At 37.5% G+C, this 20,473-nt stretch overlaps 1 protein-coding gene and 1 non-coding gene across 2 annotated transcripts; both read left to right on the top strand.

The window, feature by feature from the left end:
- Positions 1-1,246: 1,246 nt before the first annotated feature.
- trnal-aag lies at positions 1,247-1,328 on the top strand. The gene has a single exon. It is a non-coding gene; the product is annotated as a tRNA-Leu (tRNA).
- A 1,967-nt stretch (positions 1,329-3,295) lies between these two features.
- On the top strand, positions 3,296-19,684 carry naa40 (N-alpha-acetyltransferase 40, NatD catalytic subunit). Its single transcript, XM_038290137.1, has 8 exons — positions 3,296-3,613; positions 8,787-8,882; positions 11,470-11,522; positions 12,647-12,742; positions 12,848-13,006; positions 13,094-13,177; positions 13,703-13,780; positions 16,485-19,684. Exons 1-8 carry the CDS (start codon positions 3,608-3,610, stop codon positions 16,630-16,632), a joined length of 720 nt encoding a protein of 239 aa, XP_038146065.1. The 5' UTR covers positions 3,296-3,607; the 3' UTR covers positions 16,633-19,684.
- Positions 19,685-20,473: the final 789 nt, after the last annotated feature.

The raw sequence follows: 20,473 nt of genomic DNA, 5'->3' as shown, positions 1-20,473 counted from the left end.
ATGAAAGTGTATTTTTCCAATGATTATGTTTTCAGTTCAGGATGACAGCAGAGCCCATTCATAACTTTCCACAGAAGTTCAATATCTGATGCAGAATTTGGGAGAAATACCTTCTAAATAACTTCTTTCTAAATGTCTTTTGCTCCTTGATTCTCTTTCACTCAATCCAACTGACTCTTCCACTCCATGTGCAGCTGCTTCAATCCTTGAGTTCCCTATGACCCAGAAGGTCAACCTAATTTCTCCATTTCCTCCAACATCAGCAACAGACTCTCCAGCATCTACCAGCAGATTGTGTGAACCTAAGAGCATATTTTTAGATTAACATCTGAAGGTATTCTGCTGTCCAGAGGTGTAGCCAGGATTTTTTTTATAAGGGTGGCCAGGCAAAAAGGAATGTACACTGAGGGTCGGTCGAAAGTAGAGAGGCACCAAAACTTCACAGTCAATCTACACTGCTCCAACAGGAAAATTAACAAGCAAAATAACATCCATATTTTTTAAATAAAAACTAGCTATACCTCCCACAGCCTTTGCTAACAAATAGATGAATATATTCCAACATCTGTAATTTCTAGATAAAAGGTACAGTGGATAAAATTCTTTCAGGTTTGAGTTTTAGGCGAACATCTTTTCCATTGTCATTACTTACCTACTTTTATCAATAATCATTCTGCATAAAATTGATATTTACAAGCACTAATATCTACATAAATTGATAATTTAATACGTTTTTATAAAAGACACCTGATTTTCTATTTAGATAAAAGTAACAAAATGTGAAAACATTCACTGGAACAACAAAGAAATGTTTTATTAACCATAAAAATAAAATAAGTGGACAACCTGAGAGGAGGAACATCACATTTACTAGAAACAAAACAGTAAAAAAAATAAAAATAAAAATCATTTATTTAAATATTCGCATTGTCATGCAAATACATTTCGAACAGAGCATTAACTAATTACATTCAAGAAACAATAAACATGTTGCTTTTATCTTGAAGGAACAAACCGGCGGTGCTACCGTAATTAATGTTGTTCACACGACCTACATAATCGCGATCGGTCTCGCTTGTCTGGTATTTTGCAAGTAGAGGCTGACTATCGTAGTCGTGATCATAATTGCTATGAAATGGTAGTTAAAAGCTATCAGCGACAAAATGCATGACGGAGTTCTCTCTGTCAAACACACAAACGGAAAAATATGTATATAATTTGTCGTGTGCGTCCTGTTCTTCTCAACGGTAGCGTGGCCGAGCGGTCTAAGGCGCTGGATTAAGGCTCCAGTCTCTTCGGGGGCGTGGGTTCGAATCCCACCGCTGCCAGTACGTTTTTTTTCAGATGGGCTACAAATAGGTGAATAAACGAGGCAACATGCGGCTCTTTACCGTGTTTAAAAATGTCCCTATATTACAAATTTAAACGTTTTACCTTACTAATTCAGCCGTATTGCATATAGATGTATTTATTCAAGGTAAATTAATTGTCAAATTAAGCTAGTTTGAGACGTTTAACAGAATCTTTATTTTTTTAAGGCACTCGCCTCAAACTAATTAAGAAACAAAACAAAATACAAGATAATTACAAAACAACATTACGTAAAAACCCAAATATCTAAATACACAAAAAAAAATCGAGAATACAAATTCATTTGACATGTTTGTGGCGTTTTGAATGTTGTAATGAAATATTGTGTTTGAGAATTCCGAGGCATGAAGGAACACCTGAACGCGACGCGGCTGGATAGCGAGGGGAAAGAAAGAAAGAGGAGAGAAAGCGAAGGGGGGCAGAGGAAGGAGCGCTAAGAAGGCCGGAAAGATTGCATGTGGATGGTCGTTTGGTGCATGGCGCGTGTTTTGAAGCTGCTTATGGAGAAATGTCTTGGGCCGTGAGTAGTGAGGAAACAGGAAGCGATTCTTGTGGGATGGAAGAGGGAAATAGTGACAATGAAGGTTGGAAGATAGCAACATCAAAAAATGAGAAAAAGCGGAAAAAACAGAGATCAGTTCAAGGGGAATCTAGTTCAGAACAATCCAGTGATGATCATTCCATACATTCCACAGCACAACAAAATGAATTCAAAGTCATATTCAAAGTCGTTAATCAGGCAGACTCTTTTACAAATTGGAATCCGGTTCACTTAACAAAAACCATCAATAAACTTGTCGGAGAAGTCAGAGGTGCCAGAATTCTGTACAGTGGAGACCTGCTAATTATCTGCAGAGACAGCGCCCAGCAAGGCAAAGCAATACGGATCAACAAAATTGACGGGATAAGAGTTCAGTGCAGCTTAATGGAGAACAAAAAGTTCAGCAGGGGAGTCATTGGAGGAGTTCCTCTAAAAATTTCTGAAAAAGAGATTCTGGAAAACATAAGAGGTGCAAAAGTAAAAGAAGTAAAACGGTTAAAAACAACAAGAAACGGAGAAAGATCTGACAGTTTATCTGTGCTAATTAAATTCGAAGAAGAGCAATTACCAAGCAAAGTATTCATCGGTTACATAAGCTATAATGTCAAAATCTACAATCCTCCACCATTGAGATGTTTCAAATGCCAAAAATTCGGTCACATTGCAGCAGTTTGTAAAGGGAAACAGAGGTGTGGAAGGTGTGCAGGAGAACATGAGTACGGAAAATGTGGAAAAGAAGCTAAAATAAAATGCTGTAATTGTGGTGGAGAACATACTGCTGCCTATCGCGGCTGTGAAGCAAGCAAAAGGTCTGAGGAAATTAAAAAAATGAAATTTGAGCTCGGAATAACCTACGCTGAAGCTGCAAAAAGGATCCCATCTCAGTCAGAAAAACCCAAACCTACAGTTCAACACACAGCAAATTCCAAACCTCTAGAGAAATCTCTAAAAATTGATGAAGACTCACTTATTGTTAAAAAGACAAATTTTGTTCTTTTCATGGTAGAAGTTATTAATTGTACTGCACAGACAACAAAAAAAACGGAAAAAATCAAAATAATAGTGAAGGCTGCAGAAAAATATCTGGACATTAAAGATTTGAACTGGGAGATGGTTGGAAGTATGATGGGAGGACCGATGGGACCATCAGAAACTGGCAGAGTTAAGATGACCTAGAGTAAATTAAAATTATATGGGCAAATGTGATTTAGTATTATGTTGGTTTAAGTTACACAGGTTTTTTTTTTTTTTTTTTTTTTTTTTTTTTTTTGGGGGGGTGAATCGTTTCCTGTTTTCTTGCTTTACTCCATATCAGTTGGTGGCGGTAATGCACAATTCACAAGTCTGCCAACCGCCATAAAATCCCATAAGAAGAAGAAGAAGGAGCGCTAATGAATTCAGAGTAGCTTTGTTGGCGCCAATACGACCGCTTACAGAAAAAAAAAAAAACAGCTTTTCAGAGATATTTCGGTCCGATTTTGGCGACCAGCTGCCGCTTTCAATTTTACCTCCAACGGTCGGCATCGTATGTGGCTAGCTTTGTTAGCACATTATCTATCATTGTCACATTTAACCTGCCCCCTTTTCTTCTTTCCTCCGGATCGGAGTTACGGTACTAATAATACTCTGAGCAGCACCGGGACAATAGAAGAGTGTTTCGCAGGCGGAGAACAATAAGACACATCTGTTTAAAAAATGGGGGTGAGTTATGTTTGTTTTGTTAAATGTTATCCCGAAATGTGAGCTCTTAGGAGAGGGATATAAAGGATGAAAGATGTTGGATGGATGGATAAAGCTAAAGCTGTTTGGCCTCATCCAGACAGCTTGGTTAGCATTGCAGCGTTAGCTCAAACACACTCTGCCTGTTTCCCCCCATTATTATCACGTCATTTCCCGTCACATTTCTGACATTTATGTGCCAAGTTGTGATGTTATTAGCCGGGCTGTTAGCCGCAAAGGCCCGAATGTGCTGTTTTAATTCGCCTGCAATTAAATAAGAAATAAAGGAAAACTATGAAGCTTTCTGGGAATGCTTGGCTTTTTAGAGGCAGCCATGCTGAACATGCTCAGCATCACTTCTGTTTGTCTCCCTAACTTTCCCTGCTGTAGCAGTAAACCCATCCACGTGTTTTCTCCGCCTCTGCCTGGTACAGAGTTAATGCTCCCTGAGCTAAAGTTGGCAGCTCTACGTGCATTCCTGCTCACGGTTGTTCCTGTGTCTGTTCAGGCCTGCAGTGGAGGACTTTTTCTACTTAAATCCTGCTTGTTTGTACTCCAGCACTTGAACGCACCGCTGCAAACTTGATTCAGCATAAATGCTTTAGAGTTGGATTTAAATTGTGTTTTTATTTTTCACTTTTAGATACGGAAATAAAAAAAGTTAACTGATTTTTAAATTGTATTTCTGTATAATATGAGAAAAGTAAGCATTCTGACTTTAATCTCAGAATTCTGACTTTTTTCTCAGAATTAATCTAAGAATTCTGACTTTTTTCTTAGAATTAATCTAAGAATTCTGACTTTTTTCTCAGAATTAATCTCAGAATTCTGATTTAAATCTCAGAATTCTGACTTTTTTCTCAGAATTCTAACTTTAATCTCCGAATTCTGAATTTAATCGCCGAATTCTGAATTTAATCTTAGAATTCTGACTTAAATCTCAGAATTAATCTCAGAATTCTGAATTTAGTCTCAGAATTAATCTCCGAATTCTGACTTTAATCTCCGAATTCTGACTTTAATCTCCGAATTCTGACTTTAATCTCCGAATTCTGACTTTAATCTCCGAATTCTGACTTTAATCTCAGAATTCTGACTTTTTTCTCAGAATTAATCTAAGAATTCTGACTTTTTTCTTAGAATTAATCTAAGAATTCTGACTTTTTTCTCAGAATTAATCTCAGAATTCTGATTTAAATCTCAGAATTCTGACTTTTTTCTCAGAATTCTAACTTTAATCTCCGAATTCTGAATTTAATCTCCGAATTCTGAATTTAATCTTAGAATTCTGACTTAAATCTCAGAATTAATCTCAGAATTCTGAATTTAGTCTCAGAATTAATCTCCGAATTCTGACTTTAATCTCCGAATTCTGACTTTAATCTCCGAATTCTGACTTTAATCTCCGAATTCTGACTTTAATCTCCGAATTCTGACTTTAATCTCCGAATTCTGACTTTAATCTCCGAATTCTGACTTAAATCTCAGAATTAATCTCAGAATTCTGAATTTAGTCTCAGAATTAATCTCAGAATTCTGATGTAAATCTCAGAATTCTGATGTAAATCTCAGAATTGTGATGTAAATCTCAGAATTCTGACTTTTTTTCTCCGAATTCTGACTTTAATCTCCGAATTCTGACTTTAATCTCCGAATTCTGACTTTAATCTCCGAATTCTGACTTTAATCTCCGAATTCTGACTTTAATCTCCGAATTCTGACTTTAATCTCTGAATTCTGACTTTTTTTTCTCCTGAATTCTGAGATCTAAGTCAGAATTCTGACTTTTTTTTTCCCATATTAAACAGAAATAATATAAAAAAAATCTGTTAACTTTTTAAAAATTTTTCAGTGGCCCTAATCCTCCTCCACTTAGATGCTTTCACAGATAAAAAAAAAAAACCCTTACAAGAGTGAAAGGGAAAAAATAAATAAATAAAAGAAACTTGTTAAGTCAAAGTCTTTTAACTTAAATGAACAGGCTCCTTTTGACTCCAGTTAGTATGGAGGACCAACTCTGCCATAATTAAAAATAAATACAGAAGTAAATAAATGCTCAGTAAATACATAAGCATACAATTAATTGCTCCCCCAAAATACTAATGATTATATAAAATTTATTTTGTACATTTAAGGTTGAATTTTTAAGCTTTATACATTGTTTTTTTCTTATTGTTGATGCATAAAAAACCTACCTCTGGACTTAAAGGATGTTTTTATCCATCTCACTTTATATATTTGTTTGAATCAGTCCTGTTTTGTTTGCTTCTTATTTAATTACGTGGCTATATTATGCTGATAATCATAAGGGGATCAAATTGTTTTTTATTGTGACAGCTAAATTTGATCTGCATGACTGAACATGTTTCTTGGTTTGATCTTCGTGGTCCGACATGTTTTTAGATGCTTAAGGCTTATACCCGTGGTTGAGGCTTATAATTGTTTTAGTGTGGCTTTCAGGCACACCGAGCGAGACAAAATGTAAGTATTTGCGTTAAAGCGTCAAGGAGTCAGATGGCAGCTAAACAATTGCATCAAATGTCCATCATGTGCTTAATCTGGTTGTTCAGCAGGATTCTTGGCTGTGATGAAATGTATCAACAAAAACAGAGACATTTAAGATTTTTGGCTACATTTTCTGGCAAATCGTGATTTTTTAAAATAATTTGAAACAAGTTTTTAAATTTTATTTTGTTATTGCTGGGGAAATTACTGCTTCTCTTCAAGCAATTGTTTTAGGATTTCTCAGGTTTAGACCATGCAAGCCAGGCTTTTAGCTAGAATTTGTGTATCACATCTTTAGGCTTTGCGTGGCTTAGGGGGATCCGGGGGTATCCTTCCCTGTAAATTTTTGAAATTTAGACTCTGAAATGCTATTTCCTGCATTTTGAAATGAAATGCAGCTAACATTTTGTCTTAGGACACTAATTTTGTCCTGATTAGGAAATATGGGAAATATGTGTGCTTGACTAGAGATGGAAATTTCATAAGGAAGAAATTAGATAATTTTTAGGTACAATATTATGTTTCACAGGTTAATTCAAACAACAAGAAGGTGTAAAGCTACATTCACACCGCACGCAATTTGAGCAGCAAAGAAGTCCCTGATGCTTAATTTTTGATGCCTCTGCAAGTGGGAAAAAAGTCATGTTAATATATTTTTATGTGGGAAAGTCAACCTAAAACATCATTTGTCGGTTCATCAAGATTACAATCCTGTCTTAAAATATTATTTTGGTGCAATGCGCTGTCACTGGGCATCCCCAGCAGCATCTGACTCTGGCCTGGTCGCCACTTGGGTTTTCCCCTACTGTTCATGGCGGCTGGAAGTAGATGTTTTTTTAGGTATTATGGTACAAACTGCAAGCACAAGAATAATAAAAACTTAACATATATTACCAGCAGGTTATGGCATTTTAAGTTAATTTAGACGTTAATAACCAGTTTCAGAGGAGTGATCATAGCGATCTGCCTCAGCGGCGCTGTCTGTCTCCCTGTCAGCTCTCAGATCAGCTTCTCTGATGGGTTAATGTGGCGTGTCGAGCAGCAAAAATTAAATTTTTCCAACTCCAGCAACTGCTGCTTGTGAAATTTTCAGCATTTTAGCGAAGTTTGTCCCTTTTTTTTTTTAAAGTAAAGGCTGTACAATATACGGCCGTACGTATTGCTTGCCAAAATCCTGATGCGAGCAAATAAATGCTGACTCGACTCATTAACGATGGTTTTAGGGATGAAGTTACAGGTTTTTGTAGAGGCATCCATACTAATCACCATGTTGTGCAAAGCTGAAAGAATACGGGCAATTTTTTCTTTTTTCTTTTTTTAACTCGTCAGTAGCACTAAACTGGAAAATAGAGCATTAATCAGGGAGTCAAGCTGCTGAAACTCTGGAGGAGCTGCAGAGAGCTGAAGCTCGGCTGGGAGAATCTGACAGGAAGGAAGCTATTCAGTTTTTACACAAAACAAATGTTATGAAAAGTATGTGTTTTAATTTAATATAGCTTCCATGTAAGTAATAGAAAAACAAAACAAAGTATGGGAAAAAAACCCAAAAATACAAAATGTTAACACTTGAATTTTGTTTTTTAATTTGGTCAAATCTAAATAAAAAAAAAAATCATTCTTGCTCTGTATTCATGTCTACACATTTATTTATTCTTAAATTAAATCTCACAAACCTGAAATTGGATTAGTTCTGTTTGTTGCTTTGATTTTACAGGGCATTCCTTGTAGTTTTTTAGTGAACCAGATTATTATTATTATTATTATTATTGTTCAAGAAAGTTACTATATTTGCTAACAAATAAATAAACAATGAATTATTGGGTACCAACTCTATAGGTACCGTTTGATAGAATAAAGAAACAATAAGTTCATACATGTTCTAACAAATAAGTATTCTAATCTTTTAAGAGGTTTTAATGCTTTTTTAACATCTGGATCGCCTCAGATTAGATTTAGACCCTTCATCTGTGTTGTGCTTAAAACCGGGAAACTGGGACAAGTCAGAGAAAGCATAAAGAGCTTTACATTTTTTAGTTTTTAAAATCTTAATAAAGGCATAAATTGCCCTCAATGTGCTTTGAAGAATCATTATTTATCGTGTCATAATACAATTTAAGTTTGATAGATATGTGTTTATAACTTTGAACGGGTTTAAATTATAACAAACCAATGGGAGGAAGCTAACCTAAACATGTTATGTAATCTTAATAAAAAAACAAACAAACGGAAGTTAAATTCTAATATATAAATAAAATCTATAGTGGTGTCGATTTTAAAATGTCCAGCAAACTGTCTTTTATAAGAAGTAGTTGTTTACCAACAACTTTTAGTTAGAATCAAAATTAGCTCTGTTGCTTTCTCGCTAAATGTCCTGTGTGGTGCAAAGCTACCACCAATTATAGTCCTGTAACACAGAGTGGTGGCAGTATTATGCTGTGGGTTTTCTTTCCTTGTTTACGGACAAAAAGCTGGTGGAAGTTGTGTTTGAGCTGAAATAGTTTGAAGGTGTGATGGACTCACCTTGCAACAGGAAAACAGTCCTAATATTAATTTATATCATACTCCACCATTGACAGATACACGCATCTGAGAGCACAGAATCCCAACCGCTAGACCACCATATCATATTTCTTGTTTTTTTCCTTTTCAGAGGAAATCCAACAAAGCAAAGGAGAAGAAAGCCCGGCGTCTGGAGGAGAGGGCAGCCATGGACGCAGTGTGTGCTAAGGTGGAAGCAGCCAATAAGGTAATTTAGCGCCAGGTTATCGTATGTGACGGCTGCCTTCACCACAGAGAGCTGTTTACCGCTTCCTTATTGCAAACAATAAGATAAAAGCCATCAGTTTGAGCTCATAGACTAAAACACCTTTCCAGGCTCTCTGATGAGACTCAATTAGATTCCACGTGGTACTAAAAGCCACTTTGCTCTTTACAGTAAAGGTCACCCTCCCACATCATGTCATAAAGAGCCACTGGTAGCATTTAATATGCCAAAAACACCATATGCCTCTTTATGCATAATTAATTGGCATCATTACCGGCCCTTAGATGTGCTGAATTTAAAGACTGTGCTAAAATGTGAAGCTGAGCTCATATGAAAACACACATGCTTTTTCCTCAACAGGCCTCTCTGGATGTATGATGACCATTTCAGACATAAATCCTGCAAACCTTTCTCCTGGTGTCTCTTTTAAATCTAAAATCTATTGACAGATGGTGGTGGGCAGAGCTGTCCGAACTCCTAGCCTTTTGTCTCTATTGAAAAATGACTACAGAATGTAGTTTTAGTTTGTTACTTCTTAAAAGAAAAGCTATATCCATCAACCCCTGGTTCGCTGAATAATGGGCTATCTTGGTTTGATGCAAGTGTTTTTTTAACCCCATAAATTGGGGAAAAAGTGAGTAAATTTAAAAGAAAAACTTCTGATAGATTTTTGTTGGGTTCGATATCTAGAACGTAGGGCTAAGAAAACTCAGATGTTGTACATACGTTATTTTAAAGATGAGATTAAGTAGTTTTTGAAAAGAGATCTAATTATAACTCATGTCCACATTTAATCTTGGTATACGTCTCCCTGGAAACTTATGCAATACAGCCCTTCAACTATAAAAAGACCACCTTTACAGCTCAAAATGAAAAAAATATATATACATTTACGTGTATATAAATCCAAAAAGTAAAGTTTGCATTGCATAAAATGCCAGTCTAAAGAAATTTTATTGATCTTTTTGGACAAGGACAGCTGAGAGTTACCTGTCTGCTTAACCCCAGGCTCACACCGACTCCAGTCTTACCGTTGCGGTGCGGTGGGTGCGGCGCCTCAGTGATTCCAAGTCATTAAAAAGACGTAAACCTCTCTCACCGGCTGCTGAGCTGTCCGGCTACGGTTACCGAGACACTCCGGCGCTGCAGAAAATTCCGCAAGAAAGCTATCCTTGCGGCGTGCCGGAGCCCTCCGCAACAAGCTCTCGCAAATATCCTTATTTGGGCCGTGTTATCGCGTGAAGTTACGTGAACTCAAGTGAACTTCTGTTAAATCTCTGGACCTGTTGCCGGAGCCGCAGAGCCGCACCGCACCGTAGTCAAAAGGGCGGTGTGAGAGGGGGTGTGCGGGAGTTGCGGTCTCCGTCGGCTCGGTAACCGCACCGGAGCCAGTGTGAGCAAGGGGTAATAATGCTCCATTATATTGTTTTTCTTGAATTGGGGTTGAAACGGTTTTTATTTAATACCTACACAAACTTAAAATGGTAAAACCAGATGATGAAAAATCAAGAATTTATATTTTTGTCTTTGCATCTTTTACCACACACCTTATCAGCGTTTCTGTTCACTATCAGTCGATGCAAACTGATATCAGGCAGAGGGAAAACCCGAACCTGTCCGTCTTTAAGGCAGCTGTAACTGGGGATTTCCAGTGCTACTACCGTCTAGTTAGCTTAGCTAGCCCACCACCAAACTGACCCGTCAGCAGGACTCCGCCCTTCTATAAAAGTATATTTAAGCAGCATCATAATCTTGATAATTACCTACACAGATGAGGCTTTGAGGGGTTTTTCTCATTTAAAAAAAAACATCTTAAAACAATTTTTTTTACATATTAATGGTGGGAAATAACTAACTAGCTGACAGGTTTGATGGTTAGAGGGGAGATCCCACTACGCTGAGTCACCGATCTGAGAGCACAGAGCTCTGCTGCTCTGAGTCTGCTAATTCCTAATAAACTAAGTAGATACATTTTTTGAGATGTAGCTTAAAAACATCTTAAAACTTGTTTTTGTGACAGTTAAAGGTATAAAAAATAAGATTTGTACACTGATCTTCAGCTACCGTCACTGCATGTGAAACAAAGCACTACAGGATATGTGGCTGTATAGACCCATCAACCAGCCTGGGTCATTTAGAAAAGGTCTCTAGTGTAACTTTAGCCACAGGAAAGTGAAATTACCCAGATTAATGTGAATGGAAAATGCTACACAGGCTTTAAAAGGACAATGGTAAAGGATCTGAGCTCTGACAGCAGACAGAACAGTGGAGTTTAGTCAGCTGAAGGGAGGCTCGGTTTTCCCTTTTCTTATTAAACGATCTGTTCTGCATGTTTCAAGTGTTGCTGGCGACATTTCACCGTTGCTGTGAAAACACATGCAGAATGTTAGCTATGCCTTTCCTCAGAGGCACCCACTTCCTTACGGTAATAGATAATACATTTCTCCTTGGAGATGACGGTTGTTAAGGGTAGGGGGATAATTTTCTTTGCATGACTACAAATCAGAGAGCACTGTTATTCTGATGGCTGCTAAATATTCTTTTATAATCATTTTATTTTTCCCCGCAGCTCGACGACCCTCTGGCTGCCTTTCCAGCCTTCAAAAAGTACGACAGAAATGGGTACGCATCGCCTTCTACCAGCTTTCTTTACAGCAGGCTCTATGCACAACTCCACTACTTTCTGAACTGCAGCTCTTTTGTTATCCGTCTTTTTCTAATGGATGAACTGATTAATCAAATTGTTTTTTTTATTATTAGTTTTTCATATTGAAACAACAGACATCCCGTCCAGGACATACAAAACAAAAACAAAAAAAGTAGGACTCCATATTTACATCACAAAAACATCTCAAAAAAAAGAAAAACATAAACCAACTATCGACAAGACAGATACTTCACACACACACAACCCGTGTTCCAGACATCCTTGGGTAGAAAACTAAAAACATAAGTATGAATAACAATCACAATCATAATGATGATAATTCTGCCAGAAAAAAAAAACTGATTAACTGAATAATCCAGGTGTGTCTGGCCAGGGTCATTGAGGTCAGGTCAGCATCCTTAAAGGTATAGTCGAGGATTTTTGCTAATTTTTGAAAAGACTTGCCCTCTGCACAAAAAAAAAAGGGGGTGTGTGCAGGTGGCGCAGCTGTTAGCGTGCACGACCCAGGTACAGAGGCCTTAGTCCTCGACGCGGCTGACCCGGGTTCGAATCCGACCTCTGGTCCTTTGATCTCGCTCTCTCTCATACCATCTTTCCTGTCAGCTTACTATCGAAAAAACGAGCCACTAGTGCCGCAAAAACTCAAAAAAAGAAAAAGAAAAAAAAAGAGCACAACCCTGTACCCGCTCCCGAGAGTGAACGGCTAACAAACACGTGCGAGGACATGCACAAGGCCATTTCTCCTCGTGCACGCTCTGTTTGAAAGTTGCTGTTTGCATCGCTCATACAAACTTATTTTCCAAAAGGATATTTGCAATTTTTCCACTATGTCTGACTCACCACCGTTAAGTGAAAATGTGGACGAGCACATAGAACGGCCTTATGTAAACATATCACCAGAATGATTGACAATTAGGAGGATTACTTATTTTGATGATCCACTTGGAGAAAGAACATCCTCCACTATACCTCTAGTTCAGGAAGTCGTAGAGTGTTGCATAGAGCCCATTGTCTCCAGCTCTGAAACTATGCCAGTCATGAATCCTCACTCCTGATTTTCTATTTGTTTCTGGTGAAGGTTGAACCTGCAGATAGAGTGTAAGAGAGTGACCTCCCTCAACCCGCTGGCCGTGGAGTGGGCCTTCGAACTCACTAGAGCCAACATGCAGACGCTGTAAGAAATCCTTTGGTTCTGTTCAGTCGATGACATTTTAAAACCTCTCTAAGCAGCCTTGTTGAGTTTGTGATATTCAAAGAGGTTTCCCCTCCCCTGCTGCAGATATGAGCAGAGCGAGTGGGGCTGGAAGGAGAGGGAAAAGAGAGAAGAGATGAACGACGAGAGGGCATGGTACCTGCTGGCCCGCGACGCAGACTCCACCCCTCTGGCCTTCTCTCACTTCCGATTCGACGTAGAGTGTGGGGAGGAGGTTTTATACTGGTAGAGCGCTCTAAAAACTCTCGTAAAAGCTTTTTGCTTTTGTTTTTATTTTATTTGTTTGAAATGCTTTTGTTCTGGACTCTTCAGCTATGAGGTGCAGTTGGAGAGCAGAGTGCGAAGGAAAGGGCTCGGCAAGTTTCTCATCCAGATCCTGCAGCTCATCGCCAACAGGTGACGAGAACAGCTCTGTTTTCATGCAGTGTCTTATTTCTACATGTTCCTCATTTTAAATGATAAAATTTCATGTTATCATTTAACAAAGAGTCAAAATTAAGGTTTATCGCTTGAAAATATTAAGTGAACCAAAAAGTCATTTGCAGCTCTGGAAACCTCAGATATCGCTATCATGTCTCTTAAGCTAAAATTGCAACAACTTAAATTTTCCATCATCATTAAAATATGATGGTGAAAATGATACTGTTTTTCCTTGTTTTTATAATTTGGCACAATTCCTGCTTAAGTGGGTTGCTCTGATGGTTAATTGGGTTAATTGATTACTTAATTGGGTTAATTGATTACTTAATTGGGTTTACAATTTTAGTATTAATTGTTTCAGCCCTGAAAAGTACAATAATTAGGTTTTTTTATTAGTGAAAAAGTTGTGCATTACCAGTAACCATTTGACGTTTTGATAAAGTCAAAACAAACCTTAATTGTAAATGATCTCTCACTGCTTTTGCTTTGGTTTCCTCCCAGTACACAGATGAAGAAAGTGATGTTGACAGTCTTCAAACACAACCACGGGGCTTACCAGTTCTTCAGAGAAGCTCTACAGTGAGTACAGGAGCTGTTGAAATGATGAAAACTTTTTGTCCATTTATTTTATTTACAGAGTATCATTACCTTTAACACACACTCTCATCCCACTTGTTCAAAACACACGATTACGAATCGACAGAAAATCGTGTCGGACGAGGTTGTGAAGTTTAGCTCATATTGAAAGTAAATGGAAGGGGGCTTTTATGCAAGGGGGCTGCTGAGGTCTGACTTAGATAGACCCTAGTTCACTGTAAATTGGACTACACACCAGTTCACACATCCGCTTTTGTGGAAAATACAAAATAAAATCTGTTAATCGCAAGAGGAAAGAGTCAGTTTTGGGGTCACACAGAGCATATATAGCAAAAGAGACAGACTCGTGCAAAAACAATCAATGAAACATTAAAACAAGAATACTTTACCCATGATAGGAGTTCAGGGGGACAGAAAATGAATAAAGTAGTGAGCCTCGCATAAACGAGGGACAGAAAGTTTATCAATCTCCTTGGAAGAAAAAATTACTTAAGGAGGAGAAAAATGGATATAGTAAAATAGTGTCCCTTTTTTTGAGCCTTACAAAACAAAATAGCGAGGGGCAGATAGAGCAGGTAAGTGTGGCATCTCTCTTCCCTCTTTATGAAAAAAAGAAAGGATAAACTTCACAGCCTGTAAGAATCGCCTCTCTGCCACATTCAGCATATAAACTGCCCCACAGCGTTTATCTTTTGTTTAGATGTAGATCTCATTATGTCTTAATATAGGCTAAAGAACATGGTCTGTGTGTTCCAGTTTGAGAAGCTGCACAGACTTGTTAGGTGGCATTCTAACGCTGGCGTTAGAATGCACCAGCACTTTTTAATCTTTTTTTTTTTTTTTTTTTTCACAACCTTTCATAATCTGTCCAAGTCAAAAGTGGCTGAAGATTTTTTTTTAATTTTTGTATAGAAGTGGAAAAAAATCAGTACAGATCTATTCACCCTGCCAAGATGTAGCCTCTCTATATGCAGTCAGTGTGACATGGAAAAAAGTCATTCATAACCTGTGTGTTCAGGCCTTAAAGCAAGTCCGTTCCCCCAATGCTTCTCTAATTAATGTCCTCATTTGTATCTTTTTTTTTTTTTTTTTTTTGCATTTTGTATGTGAACCTGTTTCAAATGGATGGCTTCTTACCAACTATTTCCTTTAGTTATTTTTGATTAGAGCATATAAATCATCCAGGGCCAAAGTCTGCAAAGGACTGGAACTGTCTGCCTCTGCTCTAGAGTTTGTTAATCACTGACTTTAATTTTGGTGTAAACCAGAGTTGTCGTTTTTTTTTGTTTGTTTGTTTACTAGAGATCCCTATGATATACTTTCTTTTTTAGGGCCTCACATGCTGATTTTAATTTGGACTGATACCATCTTTTTGTCTTTAAACACCTATATTTCAATTCATTAGTCACTCTGAACACTAGTTTTGAATACCATAAATGTTTAAACTGCCCATGAGGTATTTCTCTCAGACAATGGATGATAAGATTGATTTTACATCTGACTGGGCGTCCTCAGCTGCTGTTCCTTTCAAATCAAATTGAAAATATTTCACTTCTGTAGTCAAAATATTTAGAGGATGACTAACATGTTTAAGAAAAGAACTGGCTTTAGAATAAAGATGCTTTATTATCCATAAAAAAATTAAATGCTTTGAGCATTTCATAACTGCATAATATCAAAGTAAAATTTGCGGTTTTTAAAAAGCCAAAAGAGTAACTACTTAGCTTAAAATAGTGGTTTTAGCTGTTTATTTTTAATTTTTTTTTAAATAAAAGTAGTATGGAAGTAGGGTTTAATTAGGGAATCAACCTACAAGCATGCATAAGTTATTAAAAAAGCCTAATCTTTTGGTCCCTCAATTAAAAGCCCAGGATTATAAGCACTAAAATGCTACGAATTCTTGTATTTTATGTACCATATTTTCTGGACTATAGAGCGCCAGTCACTATAAAAAAACAAACAAACCTGGAAACGCACATCTATAAGCTGCACCAGGCTGTAAGCTGCTGATATCTACTGGAGTGGGGACGAAGAAGAATGCTAGCTACCGTTAGCTTGTTGGCTCACTGCAGTAAGAGCCTCTAATGAAAGATAGAGCTTCATCTGCTCTTTATTTGAGCTCAGCAGGAGTTGAGCACAGTCTCTTCATTGGTGCAGCAGCTTTAATGCGGCAAATAAATGTCAAAATATGTAAATTTGGGACATTTGTTCTCTGTCATGCCTGCTGCTAGCATCTTGTGCTAAATGAAACTTAGCCCCTTATTCCTTTATTTCCAACTTTGATTTCTCAGTCTGGCAGTCAGAGAAAAATCAACAGAAAAGCCACACCTTCTTAAAAGTTTCATGGTTCAAAGCGTTGGAAAAAAAGTAGCTACTTATAGTCCGGAAAATACGGTAACTTTGATTTGTTTCAGTTTCTCTGTCTCCACAAATATCCTAATGTTTTGCTGGTATTTTGTCGCTCCTTCTGACTGAGCTGGTCTAGTTTGTTGGTTGCCACAATTAAACACACCTCCAGATCTCCCTACACATTTTATTTTTTCATGCTGCGCTTGGTAAATGTGGTAGAGCACTAAGGGTCATCATCTATCTTGAAACCAGATGTGCTCCAGCGCTTTAACTAGTTTCTGCCCCGGCTCTACCGATGTGCGTGTCCTGCTCTTGTAACAACCTCCTCCGCCTCCAGGTTCGAGATTGACGAGACCTCGCCGAGCATGTCGGGCTGTTGCGGCGACGACTGCTCCTATGAGATCCTCAGCAGGCGGACCAAACACGGCGAGGCCTCGGCGGGCCACACCCACGGCGGCGGGCACTGCGGCGGCTGCTGCCACTAAAAGGTCGCTGCTATCAGGAAGCACTCGCTAACGGCTGCAATCCGACAACTTTCGAAAGCTGTATGTGGATGACGGAGCGTTTTCTTTTTTTATTTTAAATAAGCCGTAGGGGGAACTCCTGGGTAGAGGTGCAGAAAACTGTTTTTCAGGATTCTGTTTGTGTGTCTTTTTGTTTCTGTTTATTTCAAGCTTTTTCTCTTCTACTTATCGACCTGCCCCCCATTCCTCCTCCATCCACTCATACTTGTCAGTTATTCTCAGACATTAAGCAAAACCAGTGTTGCTCCAACTCCTTCGGTACCACATGGCAATGAATCATTTTGATTCCTAAACTGAACAAATTCTGGTGCTCGTTCCACCTCTGACGAGTTTGTCTCCTCTAGTCTGTTGGAAAGCTTTATATCGGGTGCTGAGTTCAGACCTAACATTCAAATAAGTTTAGAATTTTTCAGTTTCTTGTAAACTTTGCCGCCTCATCATTCCCCTTTTTATTTACATGGAAGCTGCTTGAATCCAAATTTTTCGCTTTTAATGCAATTTTTAACCTCTGAAAAGTAGACCACTCCTTCCTTTCCTCTCTAATACTTTATGTTGAAAACAAAGCTTATTTACTGAAACCCACACTTCAGTTGCCATCTCTACTTTTCCCTCTCCTCTTAGTCTCAAAGTTCTGGATGATCCTAGCAGACCTGCTCTTATTTTTAGTCATCAGAGAACAAGCTTCACTTAAAAGAGCTCTGGGTATCAGAGTTAATGCTGCATTCAGAGCTCAGGTCACAACTTTACATACAGTTGGCCATTAAAGGCATTCATTTTGGCCTTCTAATCAATAGTTTGGACTTTTTTTTTTTTGCAGGTTTAAATAATTATCAAACTGCAATGATAAAAAAAAAAAAAAAAAAAAACAGTGCAAAGTTTAAATTCTGTTTCACACAGCGGAAACTAAATGCATAAACGGGCTGAATGAGAAATGGATGAGTTTGTTTAAATTGGTTGTTTTTTTTTCTGTTTTTGATTCACAAATATTCCACAGGATTGGAACGGGGGCGGCTCAAGCTCCAAAAGCTTGACCCTGCTTTGCTTTAACCTTCCAGACCAAGCTTGGATGCGTGTATACATTTTTTCCCCCCACCCTCTTCTAACACATCCTTTTCTGTAGGTTTGTATTTTCCTCTAACTATAGAACTAATTAAAAATACATTTTTTTTTCCTTTTACTTCCTTATTCCATCTATTCAATGCTGTGCATTGTATCCCACAGCATGATGCTGCCACCACCGTACATGACAGACTCCCCTTTGTCATCAAGATAAAGCCCCCAGTTATTGTGACAATAATAACCTTTTAACTACATGAATTTGGTTTGCTGATGCGGGCAAATTTTAGCCATGTGATAAGTCCATTCTGGAGTTGGCCATTCCTTAATAGGAAATATGAATTAATGTATAAAAGGCGTTTATTAATAAACTTCACCCTAAACAGGTTTGGCTTTTATGTTGATTATGCTTCCAGAAAACCAAGTAGTTATAGAAACGACTCCATATCAGACGACATGTTGAGGTGTTTTTTGCTAAAGGAGAACCATAAATAATAATAATAATGATAATGTAGGTAAATATTTGAGCCTGTATTTCATTGTTAGTGCAGACATGTGGCCCAATTTCATGGAAGTTGGTAATTGGCCTTGGGGGGAAAGAAATGCTTCTGTAAATATTCATTGTGAAAGGAATGCAAACCATCACCTGATCAGTAGCTCCTTTCAAAACCTTTTCTCGCCTAAATATGCTGTCTTGAGCAAATCATATTGATTTGCTCAGAATTAGGTGGTTAGAATCAGTCCTGAGCATAGAAACGAAGCACCACTCCTTCTGTTTCTCAGTATTAACTTGTTTTTAGGGTATTTATTTTCTTGCATGATTAAAACTGCTGTCCAAAAGCCAAAATATCAACACAGGTCTAATCCCAGCTTTATAATTACTTGCATATTTTTTTTAAATGGCAGAAATTTGCCAGACCTGCAGCTGCATGAAGTTTAAGATTCATTTAGAGTCGCAGTAAGCCGCAAGAAAAGATATTCTACACATGTGCATCAATTTGGAAAGTTGTTCTATCTGTTTATAAGAAAGAAAAACACAAGCTGTGAATCCAGCAACCCCGTTTATTTAACGCTGCTTTCCTTGCCTCCAGAAGCTCTCTAGTTTTTACGTCTAGTGCTTTGTTCAGGTTGGAAATGTGCGCATGCACCATCCTGCATCACAGTGACGGCCTTGAGTTGGTACGTTTTAAGTATTTGCTTTTTTAAAAATTATTCCTATAAGCGGTTCTATCAAGTTTTTGTACGGTTTGTTGTAAAAATGTGAAACTGGAGGCTGAAATGTGGGCAAATAACAGGTCAGATATGTCATTCATCATTACAATAAATGTATTACTGATTATGAGAGGATTTATAAAATGGGGCTTTCAGTTTTCTTTTTTGACTCAAAAACAACAGTTTTATCTTTTACTGATTAAAAGAAATGACAGAAGGACCAGGCAATGTGATTAGTTGTACTATTTTCTTTTTTACACCATAATGTTAAAACAATTCTGTGTAGTCTCTCTCTCTCTCAGGTCAGTCGGTCATCTTTACAGCCTCCTGTTGATTCAGATGTGGAGTCTGTTTGATATGTAAACAAGAACATTTAAAAAATACAACTGTAAACACAACCTGAATAGTGAAAACACTGAAATCCCTGTAAGTAACTTCTTCGGTTTTAGTTTGTTCCAGTTCCTTAAAAATGTGACATTGCATGAGAGTAAATTTAGATCTGCTGCAGGCTGTATTTTATTTTATTATTTTTTAAATAAAAAGCCTCACTGGGGAGTTGTTTAAAAAAGAAAAATCCTTACCAGTTTTATTTTGAAGCCAGTGAGTATTTTTGTTTCCTATTCCATGTGTCACATCCTTCTCTTCGTTTTCGTATCTTGTCTGTACATAAGTATAAATATATATAAGCTGTTGTGGATCCATCCTCTCGTCTTTTCTTGGCCTTTTTTTTTTTTTTTTAATAAAAGATGATGTTGAATAAAGGCAAACGCCATGTTTGAGATTGCGTGTTTCCGTGACAATGAAAGGGAAAGTCATTCTGCCTTGTCAGTGTTTTATTTGTATGTTACAAATAAAGGAAAGTTGTCTGACTTCATAATAAAGGCCTCTTCTTCAGTTATTTCATTAGATCAAGACACCAGAGAGGTTTGTCCTTAAGTTGTCTACCAAGCTGTCTTCTATAAAAAAGTAGTAGTTTACTGATATATATAATTAGACATGCTCTTCCTGTTGAGAATATATATTTTAAGGCCTAATTTGTCTTATTTTCTCCCCTATTAGCTACTTAATTTACTAAGACATTTGCAGGTTTCTGATGGTGGTAACTTAAAAAAAAAGAGCTGGAAAAAATTTTAAAAAAGTTTTCATTCTAAAGCAGCTCTTTTTTTTTTTACTTATACATTTTTTTAGACTATCTGCTTTTGAAAAATCAAAATAGAGTGTAACGGGGGTCACCAACCTTTTTAAGGCTTGGAGCTACTTTATAGGCACAGAGTCATAGGAAGGGCTACCAATACTGACCTATGAACTGGAGGGGTCAGCTTTCACCTTAACGTCATACATAATAAACATAATTTTGTTTCTTTTGATTTCAAATTTTCTTTCAGATGTTGCTGCTTTGAAATCCCTATAAATGCACCATATGATTGACATAATGAAGTGCTCTATAAATTATTTAAAAAAGCAGAGCTATAAAAATAAACTAGAAGACTGTAAAGGGCCCCTTCATGCCTACAGGCACTACGTCGATGACCCC

This window comes from Cyprinodon tularosa, unplaced genomic scaffold, assembly GCF_016077235.1.
Source record: "Cyprinodon tularosa strain WSP-4 unplaced genomic scaffold, ASM1607723v1 ctg276, whole genome shotgun sequence".
Taxonomy (NCBI): domain Eukaryota; kingdom Metazoa; phylum Chordata; class Actinopteri; order Cyprinodontiformes; family Cyprinodontidae; genus Cyprinodon; species Cyprinodon tularosa.
This window is presented reverse-complemented; position numbering and strand designations above follow the sequence as displayed.